The 20,130-nt window shown below is 41.2% G+C and overlaps 1 protein-coding gene across 1 annotated transcript in view; it reads right to left on the bottom strand.

Moving 5' to 3' along the window:
* Positions 1 to 20,130, bottom strand: part of nmnat2 (nicotinamide nucleotide adenylyltransferase 2) — a 275,753-nt gene that overhangs the window by 48,790 nt on the left and 206,833 nt on the right. The window contains exon 5 of the mRNA XM_073063279.1: positions 9,520 to 9,643. Within this exon, the coding sequence (XP_072919380.1) occupies positions 9,520 to 9,643 (124 nt within the window). The remainder of the gene's footprint in view (positions 1 to 9,519; positions 9,644 to 20,130) is intronic.

Here is a 20,130-nt window from a genome sequence, read left to right as displayed (position 1 = left end):
TTTTTACATTCTTTATATTCCTCGAGCACCTCATTTACTCCATGCTGCCTAAGTTTACTGTAGATCTCCCTCTTTTTCCAAACCAAGTTTCCAATATCCTTTGAAAACCATGGTGCTCTCAAACTTTTAATCTTTCCTTTCAACCTAACAGGAACATAAAGATTCTGTACCCTCAAAATTTTACCTTTAAATGACCTCAATTTTTCTATTACATCCTTCCCATAAAACAAATTGTCCTAATCCACTCCTGCTAAGTCCTTTCGCATCTCCTCAAAGTTAGCCTTTCTCCAATCAAAAATCTCAACCCTGGGTCCAGTCCTATCCTTCTCCATAATTATATTGAAACTAATGGTATTGTGATAACTGACCCGAAGTGCTCCCCAACACATACGTCTGTCACCTGACCTATGTCATTCCCTAACAGGAGATCCAACACTGCCCCTTCTAAAGTCTGTTGGTTAGGATACCAGAGGGTGATCTTCAAATATACTGTACCCACTTGGGTGAGGTTTGCTGCATTCAGACATGTTCAAAGCTCAAAGTAACTTTTATTATCAGAGTACATATATGTCACTACATACAGCCCTGAGATCCTTTACTCTGTGGGCATACTCAGCAAATCTATAGAATTGTAACTATGAACAGGATCAATGAAAGATCAAGTAGAGCAAATATAAATAAATAGCAATAAATAATGAGAGCATGAGATAACAAGATAAAGAGATAAGCAGAAAGAGATAAAGATAAACATGCCAGAGAGATTTCAGGATCTTCTCTCAATCCAAGTTCGAGATTCCGTTCCTACACATTTGTACTGAGGAGTTAACAGGAAGGACTGAGCTTACTACAAAACGAATTTCAGGATATGGTCTGAGAGTCAAGGAGGAGCTAACCCAAAAAAGTTTGGGACCCCTCACCTTGAACCTAAGCCCTCTGGGAAAGGTGTAGAAGTAATAGGCAGCATCTCACTGTCTCAAAATAGAGACGCCAAGGATGCATACAGATTGGGATAAAGCAAGAAGAGGAAATTTATGATGGGCAGCATTATACCTCAGAGAGCCAAAAGGATTACAGGAAATGCAGATACGAAATTAAAAATGGAAAATCGGATAACAATCTAGTCTGTGGAAAATTACTGACAAGTAAAACTCAGGAAAATGGTCAGATGTTTTATGAATAGTTTGCCTAAACTACAATTGTGCATAAACTAAGATTGCCTGTTATGTGGTCTATACTGCCATTTTTTTTGGTTTGTCTTATCAGTGTTGATGCCCCACGGCCTCCTGCATTAACCATGTACGATCTGGATGCCACTTCAAAGCAGGAGATTGAAAGACATGGTAGAGACAGCAACGACAATGCAAAGGGAACAGGGGAGGGGAGTGTGCAAATTAATCGGTGTGCATAGACCTGTATCAGTCAGAGTGCTGGAAAATGGTGGATGTGACAAGAATCATTGCAGAGCTTTGGAGAAGTCTGTCAGTGAGAAGCAGTTGGTGAGTGAGTGGGATCCGAGACTGATGGTGGGAGGAGTGAGCTGCCTTCATTAGTTAGGGTGTGAATGGGATTCCCACCCTCTGAGCCATCTGTGTTCAATGTCATTCTGTTCACTCCCTCGTTCTTGCTGGAGGATAATGGCTGACGGAGAGGGAGCACTGCAGCTGGTTCTCAGCAGGAACCAACAGATAGCAAGAGAAAATGATAAATTATTTCACATTTATATAATCTGAGCTGATTTTCCTCTGTGAAGCAAATCTAGGTCCTGGTATTTAAAAATTCCTGCTGTTAAACTAAAAAAAATCAATATTTCTGACAATTTTCCCCAGCTTCGTCTACAACTCAGCTCAAGGTTTCAAAAAAAATTCTTACAAATTGGAGCCTTATTTAAGGACACATAAAGGGAAAAGGATGACAAAGGAAAAAGCAGGTTTTTTAAAAAATATTAAACGGCAAGCCAAGCCTTGATGGAAAGCATGCAACACAAGCCTGAGAGTGAGCTGTAAATTAATCTTCTGCATCATTTCACAAAAGAGAGACAATACTGACGATGTAGTTAAAGTGAAACAGTATGAAGGAAAGGAGATACTAAACAGTGAGGTACAACATATTAACGGATAAGTCAGCGGCATCAGAACACTTTTTTTTAAATGAAAAGACATAAAATTAGCAAAAGCCCACACAAAATGCTGGTGGAACACAGCAGGCCAGGCAGCATCTATAAGGAGAAGCACTGTCGACGTTTCGGGCCGAGACCCTTCGTCAGGACTAACCGAAAGGAAAGATAGTAAGAGATTTGAAAGTAGGAGAGGGAGGAAGTAGCAAAAGCTATGGCTTTCATTTTCCAACTCTCTTTACCTCGGATGTTTTGCAGGAGGTTTGAAGGCCGTTAATGTGCTTTAATTGTTTTAAAAGGGATGGACAGGATAATTACAGAAGAATCGACCGTCAGAATAAATTACTGAAAAAGGTTCTGGGGAACTGTATAAATTATCATCGATAAATCTACAGGCTAACCAAGGATGACTAACATGCATTTCTTAAGGTCACATATGACCAACCTGACTGACTAGCTTTGCGGGTTAATAAATATTATCAATGAGGGTAGTACACTTGATGTTAACACATGAATTTTACCGAGGAGCTTATCAAGGTAGACAGCTAAGAAAATCTTCAGTCCATTGAATCCAGAGGAAATGGTTTGGGATCTAAAACTGGAAAGTGGCAGAAAGTTAAGTGCAATGGTTGCCACAAGGTTTTGCTTTGACTGTATCAATGGGATTCTGCATGGCTCAGTGCTAAGTTCTCCATTTTTCATGCTCAATGTTAATAATCAGAAATTCACTGTAATTAATCTATGAAAAGGGAATCTTTGGAGATAACAAATTGTCCATGTGAGGAAGAAGGTTGCAGCACATTGATGAACAGATGCAATGGGCAAAGTGTTGCGAATCAAACCCAGTCTGGAGAAGTGAACAGTTTACATTTGGGGAGAGCAAAAAGATAACAAGTGGATAAACGGTGGGATGCAAAGAAAAGCAAAGAAATGACGGAAACACTTGATGTTCAACTACAGAATGCATGTGGTATACCTGCCTAGTGGCATGGAATATAGAAGAACGGGAAGATCATGATAGAATTGTAAATCCTAATTAAGTCACAATTAGAGAATTCCACCCTGGTCTAATCACCACATTACAGGCAGAGGTAGAACAAATTTCAACTAAGCTTTAAATCCAAAACCATAAGCAAAATATAAGTAGCTGCCAATACCAGTAGTTTAATTACTTGTAGGAATATTTGAATTGCTGGTATAGGTTTCTGAAAATAATATCACAGATGTCTATTTATTTAACATAGCTGACAAGCGTTCCTTTGATTCCTTTGATCTGTGGCAGTGTGACATGCAGGTGTCTTATCTTCCAGAGTATATACACTAACTTTGTATTTAGTCATTTATTCTTTGGCTAAATTGTATATACACATGAATCAGACAAGGAATAAACATTAAAGACTGAAGGCAATTCTGAGAAAATTATCAGGACTTTGAACAGCTTCTGAAATCTAATAATGAGATTTTAAAAGAAAGGCTCAGTATCACTTCCTGCTTGGTACAGAAGTTTTGTGAACGCATAGTTATGGTCCTGAATTGGAACCTTGCTAATCATCGGAGGATCCTAATATGGAGTTTAGTTGTTTGTATAAATCAGGTAGCACAGTAGCATGGCGTTTAACATAACCCGCTTTCAATTCCCGCTGCTGTCTGTAAGGAATTTGTACATTCTCCCCGTGACTGCATGGGTTGTCTCCAGAAGCTCTGCTTTCCTGCCATATTCTTCGGTGGCTAAGGTTTGTAGGTTAATTGGTCACATGGTATAATTGGGTGGTGCAGGCTCTTTGGGCCAGAAGGGCCCATTACTGTGCTGTATCTCTGAATAAATAAATAAAATTGTACTTTTTCTACTTGCTGATCTCTTCAAAAGCTTTGCAATTGAGTTCTATTATTCCACTACAATGCAGTAAAGTGATATTACCTCTAGTCAGTGTCAGGAACCTACATCCTACTCCTGCTTCACACTTACCATATACTCTTAGATTTTAGGGATACAAGTTAAATATACTCACTGATCTTCCGCAAAATTACATGAATTGTCCAGTCGAAGAGCATAATTCAGGTCAAGTGAGCACAATGCTGTAATTGAACCAGGATAGGGGTAGGGGAGCTGGAGCAAATGTAGTGGAGGAAGGAAGATGGGGGCTTGAGAAGGAAGGAATAGTATAGTGAGGTTCAGAGTTTGCGATAGTAGTGTTAGTTTATGAAGGCCCGAGGAATTGGCACTGTTTCACTGTGAAGCACATTAGGAAGTCCAACAAAAGATTGTATATAAAGAAATCATGATCTAAGATTCTGCCTATGGAAGCTGTTTTCTGGACTGGTCATAGTAAAAATAGCTAGGGCCGAAGCCAGTGCAATACATTTTAAAGCATGATACAATGCTTAAACAATGTTATATAGCGTGGTTACTGATAGCAAGAGTAGATAAATTTCCAAGGCAATAAAAGTTATAATACCCAATCCTTGAAACTGCAGCGTGGCATATTGGATAGAGTACTAGGTTGTCGGGGGTCATGAAGACTTGACTTCATCAGGATCTGCTGCTATCACCACCAGTAACACTGCATTGACAGCAACTGCCTAGACCCTCCTCAATTGGTTTTAGCTCCAAATCCTGACCTCCCTGATTAGCTCAGTCCTGACATCTGCCCCCCCCAACCCTGCACTCAGAGTTTCAGATACTCCAAGACACATGTCACCAGAGGGCCAACCCCCCAAGACCTGTCAGGACTCCAATGGAAAAAGAGCTCACTTAATCCCATGGAAATAAAACCACCTTCATTCTGAATGGCATACTTATTAAGGTGGATGGATGTTGGTATTGTATAGGGGTTGGGGTGGGGGATGGGTGTAAATGAGGGTATTTGCTCCAAAGAATAAAAAAAAGGGACCTATTGATGTCTCACTCTGGCACAGCTATAATAATGGCCATTTGAATTATTTTCAAGTTGGCAATAATAACATTTCACCCCATTCCAAAGTTAATTGTATAGAGCTAAAAATATAATCAGCACTGTGCCAACCATTTTCTAGGATTTTTTTGTTTAGCTGTGTATATTTATTTATGATTATTTTTTAAAGCCTCTTTCACATCACCACATACAGGGTGCAAGTGGTACTTCAGAATCATACAAGAGGCTGGCACTGCACACCTATCAACACTTGAGAATCTACCCAATTAGTTACACTCTTTCGTCCTCAAGCCCCAGCTCTACAAATGATTCTTTTGCAAATGTAAACCCACTTCGCTCACAATGTCACCAATGGTGGAAGGAGTTCATTATTCAATGACTGCTTGACAAAAATTATTTTCATTACAAATGTAGGCACAGGAATTTGTAATAGAATATAATTAAGGGTGGAATGTACATTAAAATGGGAACAGAATTACATTTGTGAGCCTTGACACAATTGACAATGATCCTAACCACTGAACCACACATAAATTGAAAAAAATACATTTGAACTTGACTGCCCCATTACAATTCTAAGAGATGATACTAGTGCGTTTAAAGAGGCTGCTCAGTTATAATATTCACAAAAATCTGAAACTGGAGTCAATAAAGTGGGAAAAATACCAAAGTATCATTTCAGAAAAAGTGTTTTTTACCATCACGCAGTCAATAGTTTAGATATTCTCTCCATGTGATATTGTAATGTCTGTTAGTCTAGTAACTTAATTGGAGTCGCTGTCCTACAGATCCAGAGTCACAGGCTTGAATCCTACCGTGATAGCTGGGGAATTTAAATTCAAGTCATGAAATTAATCTGGAATAAAAACTCATCTCTCAATAATGGAAGCTATGAAACTATCAGATTACTGTAAAAACCTAGCTGATTCATGTTTATCCTCGGGGGATGGAAACCTATCACAGAATAATGGAGATACAGAGCACGGACACAGACCTCCGAGTTTTCTCTCCCAGGCAGTTAATCTAGTTAGCCACCCCACCCCCTCATCTATTACCTCAGTCACTTCACTGTGCTGCAAACACTAAACCACTTTGTATAATACTGTTTTTTGTGTAAATACAGGCTGATATTTATTTATCACATTATTCCATATCCGTACTTCAACCTCTAACTTTATTTTTATATAATTCTTTATTGTTTATAATAGTTTGTTTTTTTTTGTTGCATGCCACACCTAACCAACATACCACAGAAAATTCCTAATTTGTGTAAATGTGTGTGTGTGTGTGTGTGTGCGCCCTTAACTCCTGGTGGAGTCGTCGGGGCACCATCATGACAAGCTTTTTGCACCAATCTTTTTGGTGATTGCTCATGGTACGACGTGTCTTGGGCATCTGAAACCTGGCGGAGCCCATCTCTCTCCAGGTTTTTTTTAGGAGCTCAAGTTGCTAGCTCGACACTCAACCCAGGCACGGATGGAGAGCGTGCAAGGGAGCCGGCTGGATCCGAACTCGGGACCTCTCACCCCGAAGTCCAACGCTGATGCCACTACGCCACCAGTCGGCTAAATGACGTGTAAATGTATATGGTGAATAAAAGGGAAATTTTCAGAGTACTGTGTTCTGATGTTCCTGTTAGAATAAAAGGCAAGGACGTCAGGTTTAGAGAACCATGGTTTCCAAGAGATATTGAGGCCTTGGTTAAGAAAATGAAGGAGGTGCATAACAGGTATATAGGCAGGTAGGAACAAATGAGGTATTTGAGGAGTATAAGAAATGCAAGAGAACACTTAAGAAGGCATTAAGTTGCTCTAGCAGACAAGGTGAAGGAGAATCCTAAGGGCTTCTATAAATATAATAGGAACAAAAGGATAGCTAGCAATAAAGTTGGTCCTCCAGAAGATAAGAATGGTAATTTATGCATGGAGCTGAAAGAGATGGGGGAGGTCTTACATGTATTTTTACATATAGATGAGGCAAAGCAACAGCAAGGCCATGTACCCGATGCAGGTTACAGAAGAGGACAGAGTCTATAGATGTGAGGCAATAAAGCAATGAAGTCATGGGCCCTGTACAGATTGCCGAGGAGAGGCTTGCTGTCTTCAGGCAAATTAGGGTGGATAAATCTACAGGGCCTAACAATATGTTCCCTTGGACCCTGTGGGAGGCTAGTGCAGAAATAGCAGAGATATTTAAAACACCCTTAGCCCCAGGTGAGGTGCCGGAGGATTGGAGGATAGATAATGTTGTTCCGTTGATTAAGAAAGGCTCTAAGAATAAGACAGGAAATTACAGGCTGGTAAGCCTGATATCAGTAGTGGGATCCTAAGGAACTGGAAATATAAGTGTTTGGATAGACAGGGACTGATTAGGGATAATCAACATGGCTTTGTGTGTGACAAGTTGTGTCTAACCAATCTTATTGAGATTTTTGAGGAAGTTACCAAGAAAATTGGTGAAGACAAGGCAGTGGATATCGTCTACTGGTCCCACGTGGAAGGCTGTTCAAGAAGGTTCAGTCGCTTGGCATTTAAGATAAAGTAGTATACTGGATTAGACATTAGTTTTGCAGAAGAAGCCAAAGAGTAGTTGCAGATAGTTGCCTCTCTGACTGGAGGTTTGTGACTGGTGGTGTGCCATAGCAATTGTTGTTTGTCATCTGTATCAATAATCTGCAATATGATGTGGTAAATGGGATCAGCAAATTTGCAGATGGCACTAAGACTGGGGTCTAGTAAACAGCAAAGAAGACCGTCAAAACTTACAGTGGGATCTGGACCAGCTGGCGAAATGGGCTATAAAATGGCAGATGGAATTTAATGGATGCAAATGTGAGGTGTTGCATTTTGGAGGGCCAACCAGGGTAGATTTAAAACATGGTGAGTGGTAAGGCACTGAGGAAGTGTGGTAGAACAAAGGGATCTGGGAATACTGATCCATAATTCTTGAAAGTGGTGTCACAGTTTGATAGGGACACAGAAAACTTTTGGAATATTGACCTTCATAAATCAATGTATTGAGTACAGTAGCTGAGATGTTATGTTGAAATTGTATAAGATGTTGGTGGGGCCTAATTTGGAGTATTGTGTCCAGGTTTGTTCACATACCTACAGGAAAGATGTAACTAAGATTGAAAGAATACAGAGAAAATTTACAAGGATGTTGCCAGGACTCGAATATCTGAGAATTCGGGTAAGGTTGAATAGGTTAGGACTTTATTCCCGAGAATGTAGAAGATTAAGGGCAGAGTTGTTAGAGGTATACAAATTAATGAGGGTATAGAGTGAGTAAAAGCAAGCAGATTTTTTCCTCTGAGGTTGGGTGAGACTACAACAGTAGGTCAGGGGTTAAGGGTGAAAGGTGAAATGTTTAAAGAGAACATAAGATGTTCACATCTTTCACTCAGATGTGGAAGGTCAAGGACAAAAAGCTCAGAGTATAACTTAACAATGCATTTGATCTGAATGCCCAAGGAACTAGACTAATATAACTTAACAAAAAATTACTCTTGCTTCATTCTTTCAGATTTCCAGCTCTTGTAGTTTTCCGACTTCTCTTAAAAAAAACACACCACTTTCAAATACCATCCAAGACACACACTGTCCTGAATTAGGAATGCATCACTACGTCTTCATCATTGCTGCATAAATCCTGGAGTATGATCCCCAGCAATAAAGAGCAGTATGCTTCAGGAAAGCAGCTCACTACAAATTACTGGAGGGGAATTAGGGACAAGCAGAGAATGTGTCTTTGGTCAATGACACCCTTATCCAACAAACAAATAGCATGCTTAGTGTTTATTCCTACTAGTTCAATCTCTGGCGGTGCTCCCTCATGCCTGGAATGTTCCAGAAGATACCAGCATTCAAACAAGGGGTCATACATCAATTTATATATAAATGTTGAATAGGGAAAAGAAATGGCCATTGTGGCCAATTTTTATAATTCCTCCATTTCTTAGCCAAGAACAGCTAACTTTAAACAAACTTGGACCTTGAGCTTTTCTCTGATTGCCCGGTAGGACAGGCATCTTCTGTCAGCATTAAGAGTCCATTCCAAATTTTCCTTTCTGGGCCGTTTCAGAAGAAAATTGAAAGTCAACTACTTTGTTGTGGCTCCGGAGCCTAATATTAGCCAGAACAGGTAAAGAATGAGTTACTCTGCTGGAATTTTATGAGAATCGAGCCTCTATTATTTATAATGATAATATTTAAATGTCATCTTTATGTACCGGCCTGAAGTAAGTTCCCCAGCTGTAACAGGAGGAATTTGAAATAATATTTCTGCAATGGCTAATGAATATACAAGATGTTGTATTCAGGCAGCCAACCAGTAATGAGGTTTAAAATGCAAATCCTTGGGTTTGGTTCCGTTACTCAAAAATAGCTCTTTCGTGTACTAAAACATTGACCCTGAATCGAGATTTGATATGGCACCCTCCGCTTTTTCCAGCCTCCCCCCTGACGCATCCACCGGGTCACAGATGAGACTTGCCTGCAGTGGGTTTGTTGCTTGTGATTGTGGTGTTCTGGTAGATGGTGCGCCTTCCATTCTGTGGCTGTCCAATGATAGGTGTAGCCGGAGAGTTTACGTTGGACAGGATGCAGCCAGTCACTCTCTAGGAGAAAATTTAGAAAAGCAGAATTAAAGCCTCGCTGTTTCTGTCTGCCATCAAGATCTGGCAAATTCACAGTGGCACTGAAAAGCTTCTTAGCACAGAGCAATTTTTAACATCTCTCACCCAGTGAACAGAGTCTTTATTATTATTATCAATTAGCACCTTATTTAAAAGTGAAATCCCTTTATTTCATGCCTCCTGTTAATTGCTGTTTAATTACTAAAGAACAAAATTTCTCAGAAAAGACGGCAGAAGATCAACTCATAGTCTTAAATATGGCACTTACTTGACACCTTGTAAAACCATTGGTACAGGCTTTGCACCTTGCGTTGGCACTAAGTATCTATTGTTACATTAATAAATGTTGCACCATTTTTCACCAGCAACATCTCACAACTGTTAAAGGAATTATTAGTTCATCAGTTACCTCACTCGCTGAAGAAGCAGATTGAGTTTGGAAAGTTTACAAGCAGGTAGACAAGCAACTTGCATTTCTCTGCCCTCAATCCCAATACATCATTTCCTGCTTTCGCAGTCATCCCAGGGAGCTGACCATGTGCACCCTTGGACTTTGTGGGATGCCAGAGAGGAACTGGTGGAGACCCGTGCTTCATGGTTTTCCTGACGTTTGCTTCATGCTTAGCCACTGATGGAAGTAACCAAATACTGGAACTTAACTAACAAGAGTTATAGAGTCATAGTGTTTTCAAGCACAGAAACAGGCCCTTTTGCCCATTTCGTCCATGCCAATCTGATCTCCTGCCTATTTCCTTTTACCTGCACCTGTACAATATTCCTCAATACCCTCTCATCCATGTACTTATTCCAAATTCTCTTAAATGTCACAACTGAACCTGCATATATGACTTCTACTGCCAGCTTATTCCATGTTTGCACAACCCTCAGAGTGAAGAGGTTTCCCTTCAGATTCTGCTTAAACATTTCACCTTTCACCCTACAATTATGACCTTTAGTTCTAGCCTTGCACAACGTGAGGGAAAAATATCTGCATGCATCTACCCTATCTATTCCCCTCATAATTCTGTATACCTCTATCAAGTTCCTCTCATTTTCTTACACTCTAGGCAATAAAGTCCTATCCTTTTTAACCTTTCCTTTTAACTTGGGTCCTCAAGTTCTGGCAACATCCTTGGAATTTTTCTCTTATTGATCTCTTTCCTGTAGGAAGGTGACCAGAACTGTACACAACATTTTAAATCTGGTCTCACAAAAATCTTGTACAATTTCAACTCCTGTACTCAGTGCCCTAATGTATGAAGGCCAATGTGCCAAAAGATCTCTTTACAATCCTTTCTATCTGTGTTGCCAGTTTCAATGAATTATGGATCTGTATAGCCATACAGATTTCTATCTGTATAGAGGAAAGATCCCTTTCCTCTACGACACTCCTCAAAGCCCTACCGTTCACAGTATAAATCCTACCTCCTTTACGTTGTTCTTCTGTTCAAGAAGGGTAACAAGGACAAATCAGGGAACTATAGGCTAGTCAGCCTGACATCAGTATTTTATTATATTTTAATTTTATTTAGAGATACAGTGCGAAACTGGCCTTTCCTGCCCAATGAGCTGTGCCAATCAGCAAAACATCTTTTTATTACTAGCCTAATCACAGGACAATTTACAACAACCACTTAACCTACTAACCCATACGACTTTGGACTGTGGGAGGGAACTGGAGCATCTGGAGGAAGCCCAAGCAGTCACGGGGAGAACGTACAAACTTCTTACAGATGGTGCCAGAATTGAACTCTTAACTCTGACGCTATGAGCTGTAATAGCCTTGCATCAACCACTACACTACCATGGTGCCCCAAGTAGTGGGGATGTACCTACTGCCAGCATTTTGATTGACGTAGTCAGATGATGAGAAGTCAGCATAGCTTTGAGCACTGGAAACCATGCTTGACAAACCTTTCAAAGTTTTCTGAAGAGTAACCAGATAGATAGATGAGGGTAAGGCAGGGGATGTTGTCTATGATGCATCATCAATAACTCTCCGAGATGTGAGGCGAGATATTGGCTTTTATTGACTGGAAGAAAGAACAAGCAGCAATTGACCACCATGCTACATCCTGGAGACTGAGGGCAGGGCTCAGGCCTCAATCGCCTTTATACCGGGGTCTGTGGGAGGAGCCACAGGAGCAGTCAGCAGGGGGGGCATGTCCAGACAGGTATATGTAGTTCACCACATTCTATTTGGATTTTAACAAGGCCAACAACAAGGTCCAGCATGGTAGGCTGATCTGAAAGGTTGGTTCCATGGACTCCAGGAAGAGTTAGATGCTTTCAAAACTGGCCCAGATGTAGAAAGCAGAAGGGGATGATTGAAGATTGTTTCTCCAAATGGAGGATGGTGATGAGTGGTGTGCCACAAGGGTCAGTGTCAGGACCTTTGTTATTCATTATTTGCAAAATTGCTCTAAACTACCACTAATCCAGGCAGCATTCTGTACCCTCTCCAAAGCCCTGACATTCTTCTTATAATGGGGTGACAAGAATCGAATGCAACACTCCAGAAACAGCCTAACTGGAGTTTTATAAAGCTGCAACTTAACTTCCCGGCTCTTGAACTCAATGCCTTGACTAATATATGCAAGCATGTTGTTTGTCTTCTTTACCACCCTATCAACCTGTGGTGGTGTTCTGGACCAGAGCTGTTTAGACTAGGTTTCTCACTTCAAATAAATATACAACAAACATGAAAAACCGACAAGAGAGTACTTCTTGCTTTCTGAAGCATGGACTCCTATGATTCTATTCTGAGAATTAAATATTACCAATGGATTTCATGCAATGTTATGCATTAGAACAATTCAAATTAATTTAGCTCATAATCCAGAGAAGAATGGCTGCTTATTCTACAGACAATTTCAAAACAGCAACCCTTTTCTCCATGGCATATATCATAAACTCAATCTAGAGACGACTGTAAAAGTTTTAATGAAAAAAATAAACAGAAATCAATAACTGGTGTCTCTCCATAAACAAGGTAAAAAATTCATTCAAGTGCTTTCATATGACAAACAAGATGAGTTAATAAAACTCTTCAGAGACCTCGTCTGCCTACGAGTACAATAACATTAGAGAGAGCAACTGCTAGATTTCAAACTGCTTTCCTTTTACAACAGCAAACTGATGGCCTCAAAGACATTTCATCATAACTGAAACTCCTTATTATGAGTGATATAATGGTCGACTTCCTGAGGCAAATTACATTTTCCATATTCTGCTGAATTTAGCTGAAGTGACTGAACTCCCTAAGACGTGCTATTTATTTGTAGGCTAGATTCAGACTGGCCCATTTGGTAAACGGACTAGATAACATTGTAAACAATGTCTGGCTCAAAAGCTGCTCTTTGACAACATCATCACAAAAAGACCCTGGTTTGAGCATTAAAGCAGAATTTCAAATTAAGATTAAGGACGGTGCTAGACTGGGATGGGAGGAAGGTGTGGTGATGAGTTCTTGTATGGGGCTTGGAAATCTGAAGGATCATGGATCAAGGATCAACTTTATTCACCATATACTGTACTGAACATTTATATACATTAGCAATTTGCTATGATGTGGTGGTCAGGGTGCAACATGCAAATAAGAACAACATTCAATAATTATAAAGAATATAGGATTACATTAAAAAAGACCATAAGACCATTAGATATAAGAGCAGAATTAGGCCATTCTGCCCATCGAGTCTGCTCTGCCACTTATCATGGCTCATTTATTAACCCTCTCAACCCTACTCTCCAGCTTTGTCCTGTAATCTTTGATGCCTAACTAATCAAGAACCTATCAAGCTCCACTTTAAATATACTCAATTAACTTGACCTCCTAAGCCGGCTGTGGCAATAAAATCCAGATTCACTACCCACAGTTAAAGAAATTTCTCCTCATCTCTGTTCTAAATGGGTGTCCCTCTATTCTAAGGCTGTGCCCTCTGGTCCTAGACTTATCCACTATAGGAAATACCATCTCCACACCTACTCTATCTAGGCCATTCAATATTCAATAGGTTTCAGTAAAAATACCTCCTCATTCTTCTAAACAATCAGCAGCAGCAGCCAACCAGAAAAGGCCCCCTTTATTCCCACTCTTTGCCTCCTGGCAGTCAGACAAACTTCTACCCATGGTAGAATCTTTCCTATAATACAAAGGACTCTTATCTTAGTAAGCTGCCCCATGTGCAGCACCTTGTCAAAGGACTTCTGAAAATCCAAGTAAACGATATCCACTGACTCTCCTTTGTCACTGTCTCTTGCTTGTTACTTCTTCAATTAATTCCAACAGATTTGTCAGGCAATATTTCCATTAAAGAAACCATGCTAATTTTGGCCTATTTTATCACATGCTTCCAACTACCCTGAAATTTCATCCTTAATAATGAACTCCAATATCTTCCCAACCACTGAAGTCTGGCTAAGTGGCCTATAATTTCCTTGCTCCCTTCTCAAATCCTCCAGAACCATTACAGAACCTAGTGATTCTTGGAAGATTCTTCAGCTATCTCTTTCAGAATGATGTTGTCCATCAGGTTCAGCTTACTTCAGACCTTCAACCTTTCAGTTTCCCAAGCACCTTCTCCTTAGTAATAGTGACTACACTCATTTCTTCCTCCAAATACTCTCAAATTTCTGAAATACTGCATTCAAATATATCACCTTCAGTCCTGTATTCATCACCCTTTTCAATTTTCTCCCATGTTCACTTAGACTCATTCCAGTGACTGCAACTTTGCCCTACCATCTGTGTTCTTTTTCACAGTCTCACTACACACTGCATCTACTTGTATAGCATCCTCAGCCCTATCACTCTGGTTCTTATCACCCTCCCCAACAGATCATGAAGGGGTATTGGCTCCCCTCGGGTTCAAGTGTAAAGTTAGAGGTACGGATATGCAATAAAATGCGCATAAATACCAGCATGAATTTACAAAGCAAATATTATAAAATATGGCTTGAAGTATTTGCAGTGATTAATGTGAAGGGGGGAATAGTTAGAGGTGTTATCATTTTAATACCCTGTTTTTATTTTTTTACCGCTGGCTTCCTGACTACCTGATTGACATGTTGGTGGACATTCAAGTTAGATGCCCAATTCACAAGACTAAATTCTGTCTGAGAAGTGAATTTCCTGGAGGAACCGAGCGAGAATTGTTGCGGAAGAGAGCTAGTGGCCAGGGGTGGAAAAATCCGAGGGTAGAGGGGTCTCCAATAAGTTTTGTAGTTGGATGGGATAGGAAAGAGGGATTATTGGTCATAGAGTCATATTCATAGAAATCTACAGCACAGAAACAGGACCTTCAGCTCATCCAGACAATGTCTAACTATTATTCTGCCTAGTTGCATCAACCTACACCCGACCCTCCCTGTACCTATCCAAATTCCCCTTATATGTTGAAATTGAACCCACATCCACAACTTCCACTGGCAGTTCATCCACACTTCAGTCACCCTCTAGCTGAGTAAGTTACCCCTCATGTTCTCTTTAAACATGTCAACATTCACCCTTAAACCATCATTTCTTGTTCTAGTTTCAGCCAACCTCTGTGGAAAAAATGTGCTTGCATTTACCCCATCTATACCCTTCATAATTTTGTATACCTCTATCAAATCTCCCCTCATTCTCCTATGCACTAGAAGAGAATGAAGTCCCAATCTATTCAATCCTTCTCTATAACTCAGGTACACAAGGTCTGGCAACAGCCTTGTAAATTTTCTCTGCACTCTTTCCATCTTAGTGATATCTTTCCTGTTGATGGGCGACCTGAACTGCACACAATACTCCAAATTAGGCCTCACCAACACCTTATAGAACATCAATATAACATCCCAACTCCTGTATACAATACTTTGATTAATGAAGGTCAATGTCCCAGAAGATCTCTTTAAGACCCTATCTACCTGTGATACCACTTTCAAGGAATTGTGGATATGAATTATCCATTTTATCCTGGTGCAGGGGACAGTGTTTCATTGGAAGCCTTTCTGGGGAAGGTATGTCCTAAACAAAAGGGACAGGCTGCACCTGAACCCAAGGGGGACCAAAATCCTTGCAGGCAAGTTTGCTAGAACTATTGGGGAGGGTTTAAACTAATTTGACAAGTGGATGGGAGCCAGAGTGATAGGGCTGAGGAAGGTTCTTGATTAGCCAGAGGGTGGTGAATCTGTGGAATTCATTGCCACAGGCAGCTATGGAGGCCAGATCATCGAGTGTATTTAAGGTGGAGGTTCATAGATTCTTGGTAAGTCAAGGTGTGAAAGGTTACAGGGAGAAGGCAGTAAAATGGCATTGCGAGAGAAATGGATCTGCCATGATCAAATGGCAGAAGAGATTCAATGGGCTGAATGGCCCAATTCTGCTCCTATGTCTCCTATACTCATTACCCTTATGGTATTCCTAGATCCCTCTGTTACTGTCCACAGTGCCCTACTACTCACCATTAAGTCTTTTCCTGATTTGTCCTCCAAAGTGCAACTTGTCACACTTGTCTACATTAAATTCCACCTGCTATTTTCAGCCCTTCTTTCCAGTTAGTCCAGGTCCCATCTCATTGCCTTCTTCGCTGTTCACTGTATCCCAAACCTTGGTATTATCCACAAATGTTCTGATCCAATTCACCACATTATCACCATGTTGGGAATAGACTGGGGTGCAGGGGCAGAGAACAAGCAATGGAGGTCAGTGGTCAGCGGTAGACAGGTCATGGCTGGGGAGTTGATGAGCAGACTGATGGTAGGGGCAGGGCAGAGTTGGGCTAGGTGTTCAGTTGGAAAAGTGCTCTTCATTCCACTGATGTATAAGTAGGATAGACTTTCATCTGTGGATTCAACACATCACACTCCTCAGCCCTGCTGAAGGATCTCAGCCCGATGCGTCGACAGTACTCTCTTCCAAAGAAGCTACCTGGCCTGCTTGATTCCTTCAGCATTTTGTTTGTGTTGCTTACACTCCCTTGGTTTCCCAGGGCCTGGAAGTATTTAAAAGCAGAACAGTCCAAGAAGTCTTCAATAGTCAATGCCAAGAGTTAAAGACATTGTGCAGAGTAGCCCAAATACATCAATGGCAGCGGAATTCCAATGACTGAGGTCTAAAGTTTACAGAGTTGTATGGAGGAAATCAAGCAGGCTGCAGATCATGGGTTGAGTGTGTTTTAGGAAGAACCATAGGAGGAACAGGCCTGGAGTGAAGGGGAGGTGCATCGGTATTGGAAGAAGGGCAAGAGGTGGTTGAAATCTGGAACATACCACCAAAGGGGGTAGTGGAGGAAGGTACTCTCACACTTAAGACATATATAGATGAGCTCCTGAAACCTCAGGACATAGCAGATAATGGGACAGGTGCTGTAAAATGCGATCAGTATAGAGAGGTACTTGATAGCTGGCTCAGCCATGATAGGCCAAAGGGCCTGTATTCATGCAAAATGATGCTACAATCAATGGCCTAGGGAACAAGGAACATCGGCTAGACAGAGTTAAGTGTGTTGCAAGTGGATTAGACACATCATCTGACCAGTCCAGCAGAGCAGAGGAAGTGTTAATGGGAGAGAACACTAAGTAAAGTACTTAACTGCCTTGGACTTCTTGAAAGTGGAGCAGTCAAGCATGGCCCACATTAACTGATGGCCAAGCAGGCCTGAACAATCCATGGATCTATACCTTCAATGAATCTCAAATGCAAAAAAGAATTTTGCATGTGACATTCAGGTGTGTGTTCACACACTGCTCATGCTATTTTCTCATAATGGTCTAAATTCAAGCTTTGGGATGTGGATCAAATAACTTGAAACAGACAATCTTGAAACAGTCATGATTCCATTTTTTTGCTTTCTCCTGTTCACTCACTGCCACCCACGAAAGACAGGAAACTAGAGGTCAGTCAACTTGAATTCAGTGGTTGGCAAGACATTGGAGTCCATTATTAAGGATGATGTTTCAAGACACAGTACTTGGAGGCGTATGATAAAATAGGTGGAAATCAGCATGATTTTCTTCAAGGGAAACCTTGCCTGACTAATCTGTTTAAATTCTTTGAAGAAATAACTGATGGGATAGACAAAGAAGAGTCAGTGGATGTTACTTACCTGGATTTTCAGAAGACCTTTGACAAGGTGCCACACATAAGGCAGCTAAACAAGATAGGAGCCCATGGTATTACATGAAAGATAGCTGCATGGGCAGAAGATTGGCTGATAGCAGAAGGCAAAGAGCGGAAATAAAAGGGGTTTTCTGGCTGGCTGCCAGTTGTGTTCCAAAGGAAAAGCATTGGGTCCACTACTTGTCATGTTATACAGTATGTCAATGATCTAGATGGTGGATTTGATGGCATTGTGGCCATGTTCATGAATGATACAAAGATTGAAGGGCAGGTAATGCTGAGGAAGCAGGAAGTTTGAAGAAGGTCTTGGCCAGATTCGGAAAATGGGCAAAGAAGTAGCTTATGGAATACAGTGTATGGCCGTGCACTTGGTAGGAGGATTAAAGGCATAGACTATTTTCTGAGTGGGGTGTGAATTCAGGAACTGGAAGTGCAAAATGACTTGGGAGTCATAGTGTAGGATTCTCTAAAGGCTAACTTGCAGATTGTGTCAGTAGTATGGAAGGCAAATGCAATATTAGCATTCATTTTGAGAGGTCTGGGATATAAAAGTAAGTATGAAATGCTGAAGCTTTATAAGGCAATCATCAGACCACATTTGCGTCACAACCATTGACTCTGCTACAGAGTCAGTGTGCCCTTGCACGCGGACAGCTGGAAGACAGCAATCATGCATGGGATAATGCACAATCTAGCCAATTAGGGTTTCTTCTTAAATGTACAGTATTCAACTCATTTTCTTTTGTTTCAGTCTTGCCTGGTCTTGACCAAAGCATGACAATGTCACGCTCCCTGCACCTCAGGAAAGAAGACTAGTGCTTTAGACAGATGCTTTTAAGGAGCTGTATAAATTTACTTTATGATTACTGTTTTTAAGCAGTGAAGATGATGTGAATTTTTAGCCAATTTGAGAGGTTTTTTTTAAGTTAGTGGCCTCGTTGGCCTAGTGTTTAATATTTTCCTTTGTTCTGTACAATTTTAATTATAACTGTATGAACTGTTCACTCTGAGTCCACATCTCTCCCTTTGCATTTGGGCCATCAGCAAAACATGACTACAAAAATGAATACAGAGAAGAAAGAGCTGTGGAAATTGGCCTTAAATTTTGTTGGTCAGGTACAAGAGAAGTTAAAGTCAGTGGAGGCAGGGTTGACAGAAGTGGCTCAGGCAGTGCGACAACTACTCTCAGAGTGTCAAGCCCAGTCAAAACCAAATTTCATTGGGCAGGTGGAGAAGTTAAAATCAGTGGAGCTAAGTTGGCAGTAATGGCTCACACACTGCAACATCTACTCTCAGAGCAGCAAGCCCTGTCGAAGCAGGAAGAACAGACGTCAGCACTCGTAGTGACACCTGGTTGTCCATAGTGAGTTCAGCAACTCACTACAGGCAGCCAGACTCAGGTGCAGCCATTACTACTCTCATTACTGCTGTTCATCAGCTCTCTGCCTGACCTGTCTCACTTCCAGCACTGGTACCTGTCCCATCCTCCTCTACACAGTCTCATCAGCGTCAGCCATAAATATTCCGATTCCCTTAGCTGCTTCTGGACTTGACCCAAGCATTCCTCCACTAGATAGATACTGCTATGTCCCCAGTAGCTGCAGGAACTTATTACCCGGTGTAAGCTGACTTTCCAAGCCCAGCCACGTCAGTTCAATGATAATGCACGATAACTGACTTACATGGTGAATCTCATAGACTGACACCCACTCAGCCTGTTCAAAGCCCTACAAGAACAAAACTTCCCTGCAGCAGTCTTCGCAGCAATTTGTAATTAAGTTCAGGAGAATGTTTGATCTTCCAGTACGGGGTCAGGAGGCTGTCCACCAACTACTAGACTTTTACCAAGGGCGAGGGACAGTGCAGTAAATTTCTACACTCTTGTGGTTGAGACGGGGTAGAGTGAGAGATCCATCATCACTGCTTTCTAGCATGGGCTGAGCAGAGAGGTCCGGCATGTGCATGATGAACAGGACAGCCTAGACGAACAAATAAATCTGGCCATTCGAATAGACAATTGGGCAGCTGAGTGGCACAGAAGGTGAATGCCCAAGCCTCCTACTCTTTAGATCATCGCAGGGAAATTCTTACAGGTCAATTCTCTCTGCAAGCACCTTCCTCTAATTAAGTAATGCTTTCAGCTTCCCCATCATGGGACACCCAGAGTGATGAGCTTCAGGCATTATTGACTCTGGTGCAGCTAGGAACCTCATGGATATCTCTCACGCTCAAAGATGGGAAGTTCCCACACAACAACTGAGAGAGAATATTTATGTCAAGGCTCTGGATGGTGGGCCTCTGGGCTCTGACAGGATCCACCTTCCCACAGTACTCCTCCAACTTGTGCTAGAAGGCAACCATAGGGAACAGC

The sequence above is a fragment of the Hemitrygon akajei genome, chromosome 12 (genome assembly GCF_048418815.1).
Source record: "Hemitrygon akajei chromosome 12, sHemAka1.3, whole genome shotgun sequence".
Lineage (NCBI taxonomy): Eukaryota > Metazoa > Chordata > Chondrichthyes > Myliobatiformes > Dasyatidae > Hemitrygon > Hemitrygon akajei.
The sequence above is the reverse complement of the archived record's forward strand: the minus strand, read 5'-3'. Positions and strand labels throughout refer to the sequence as shown.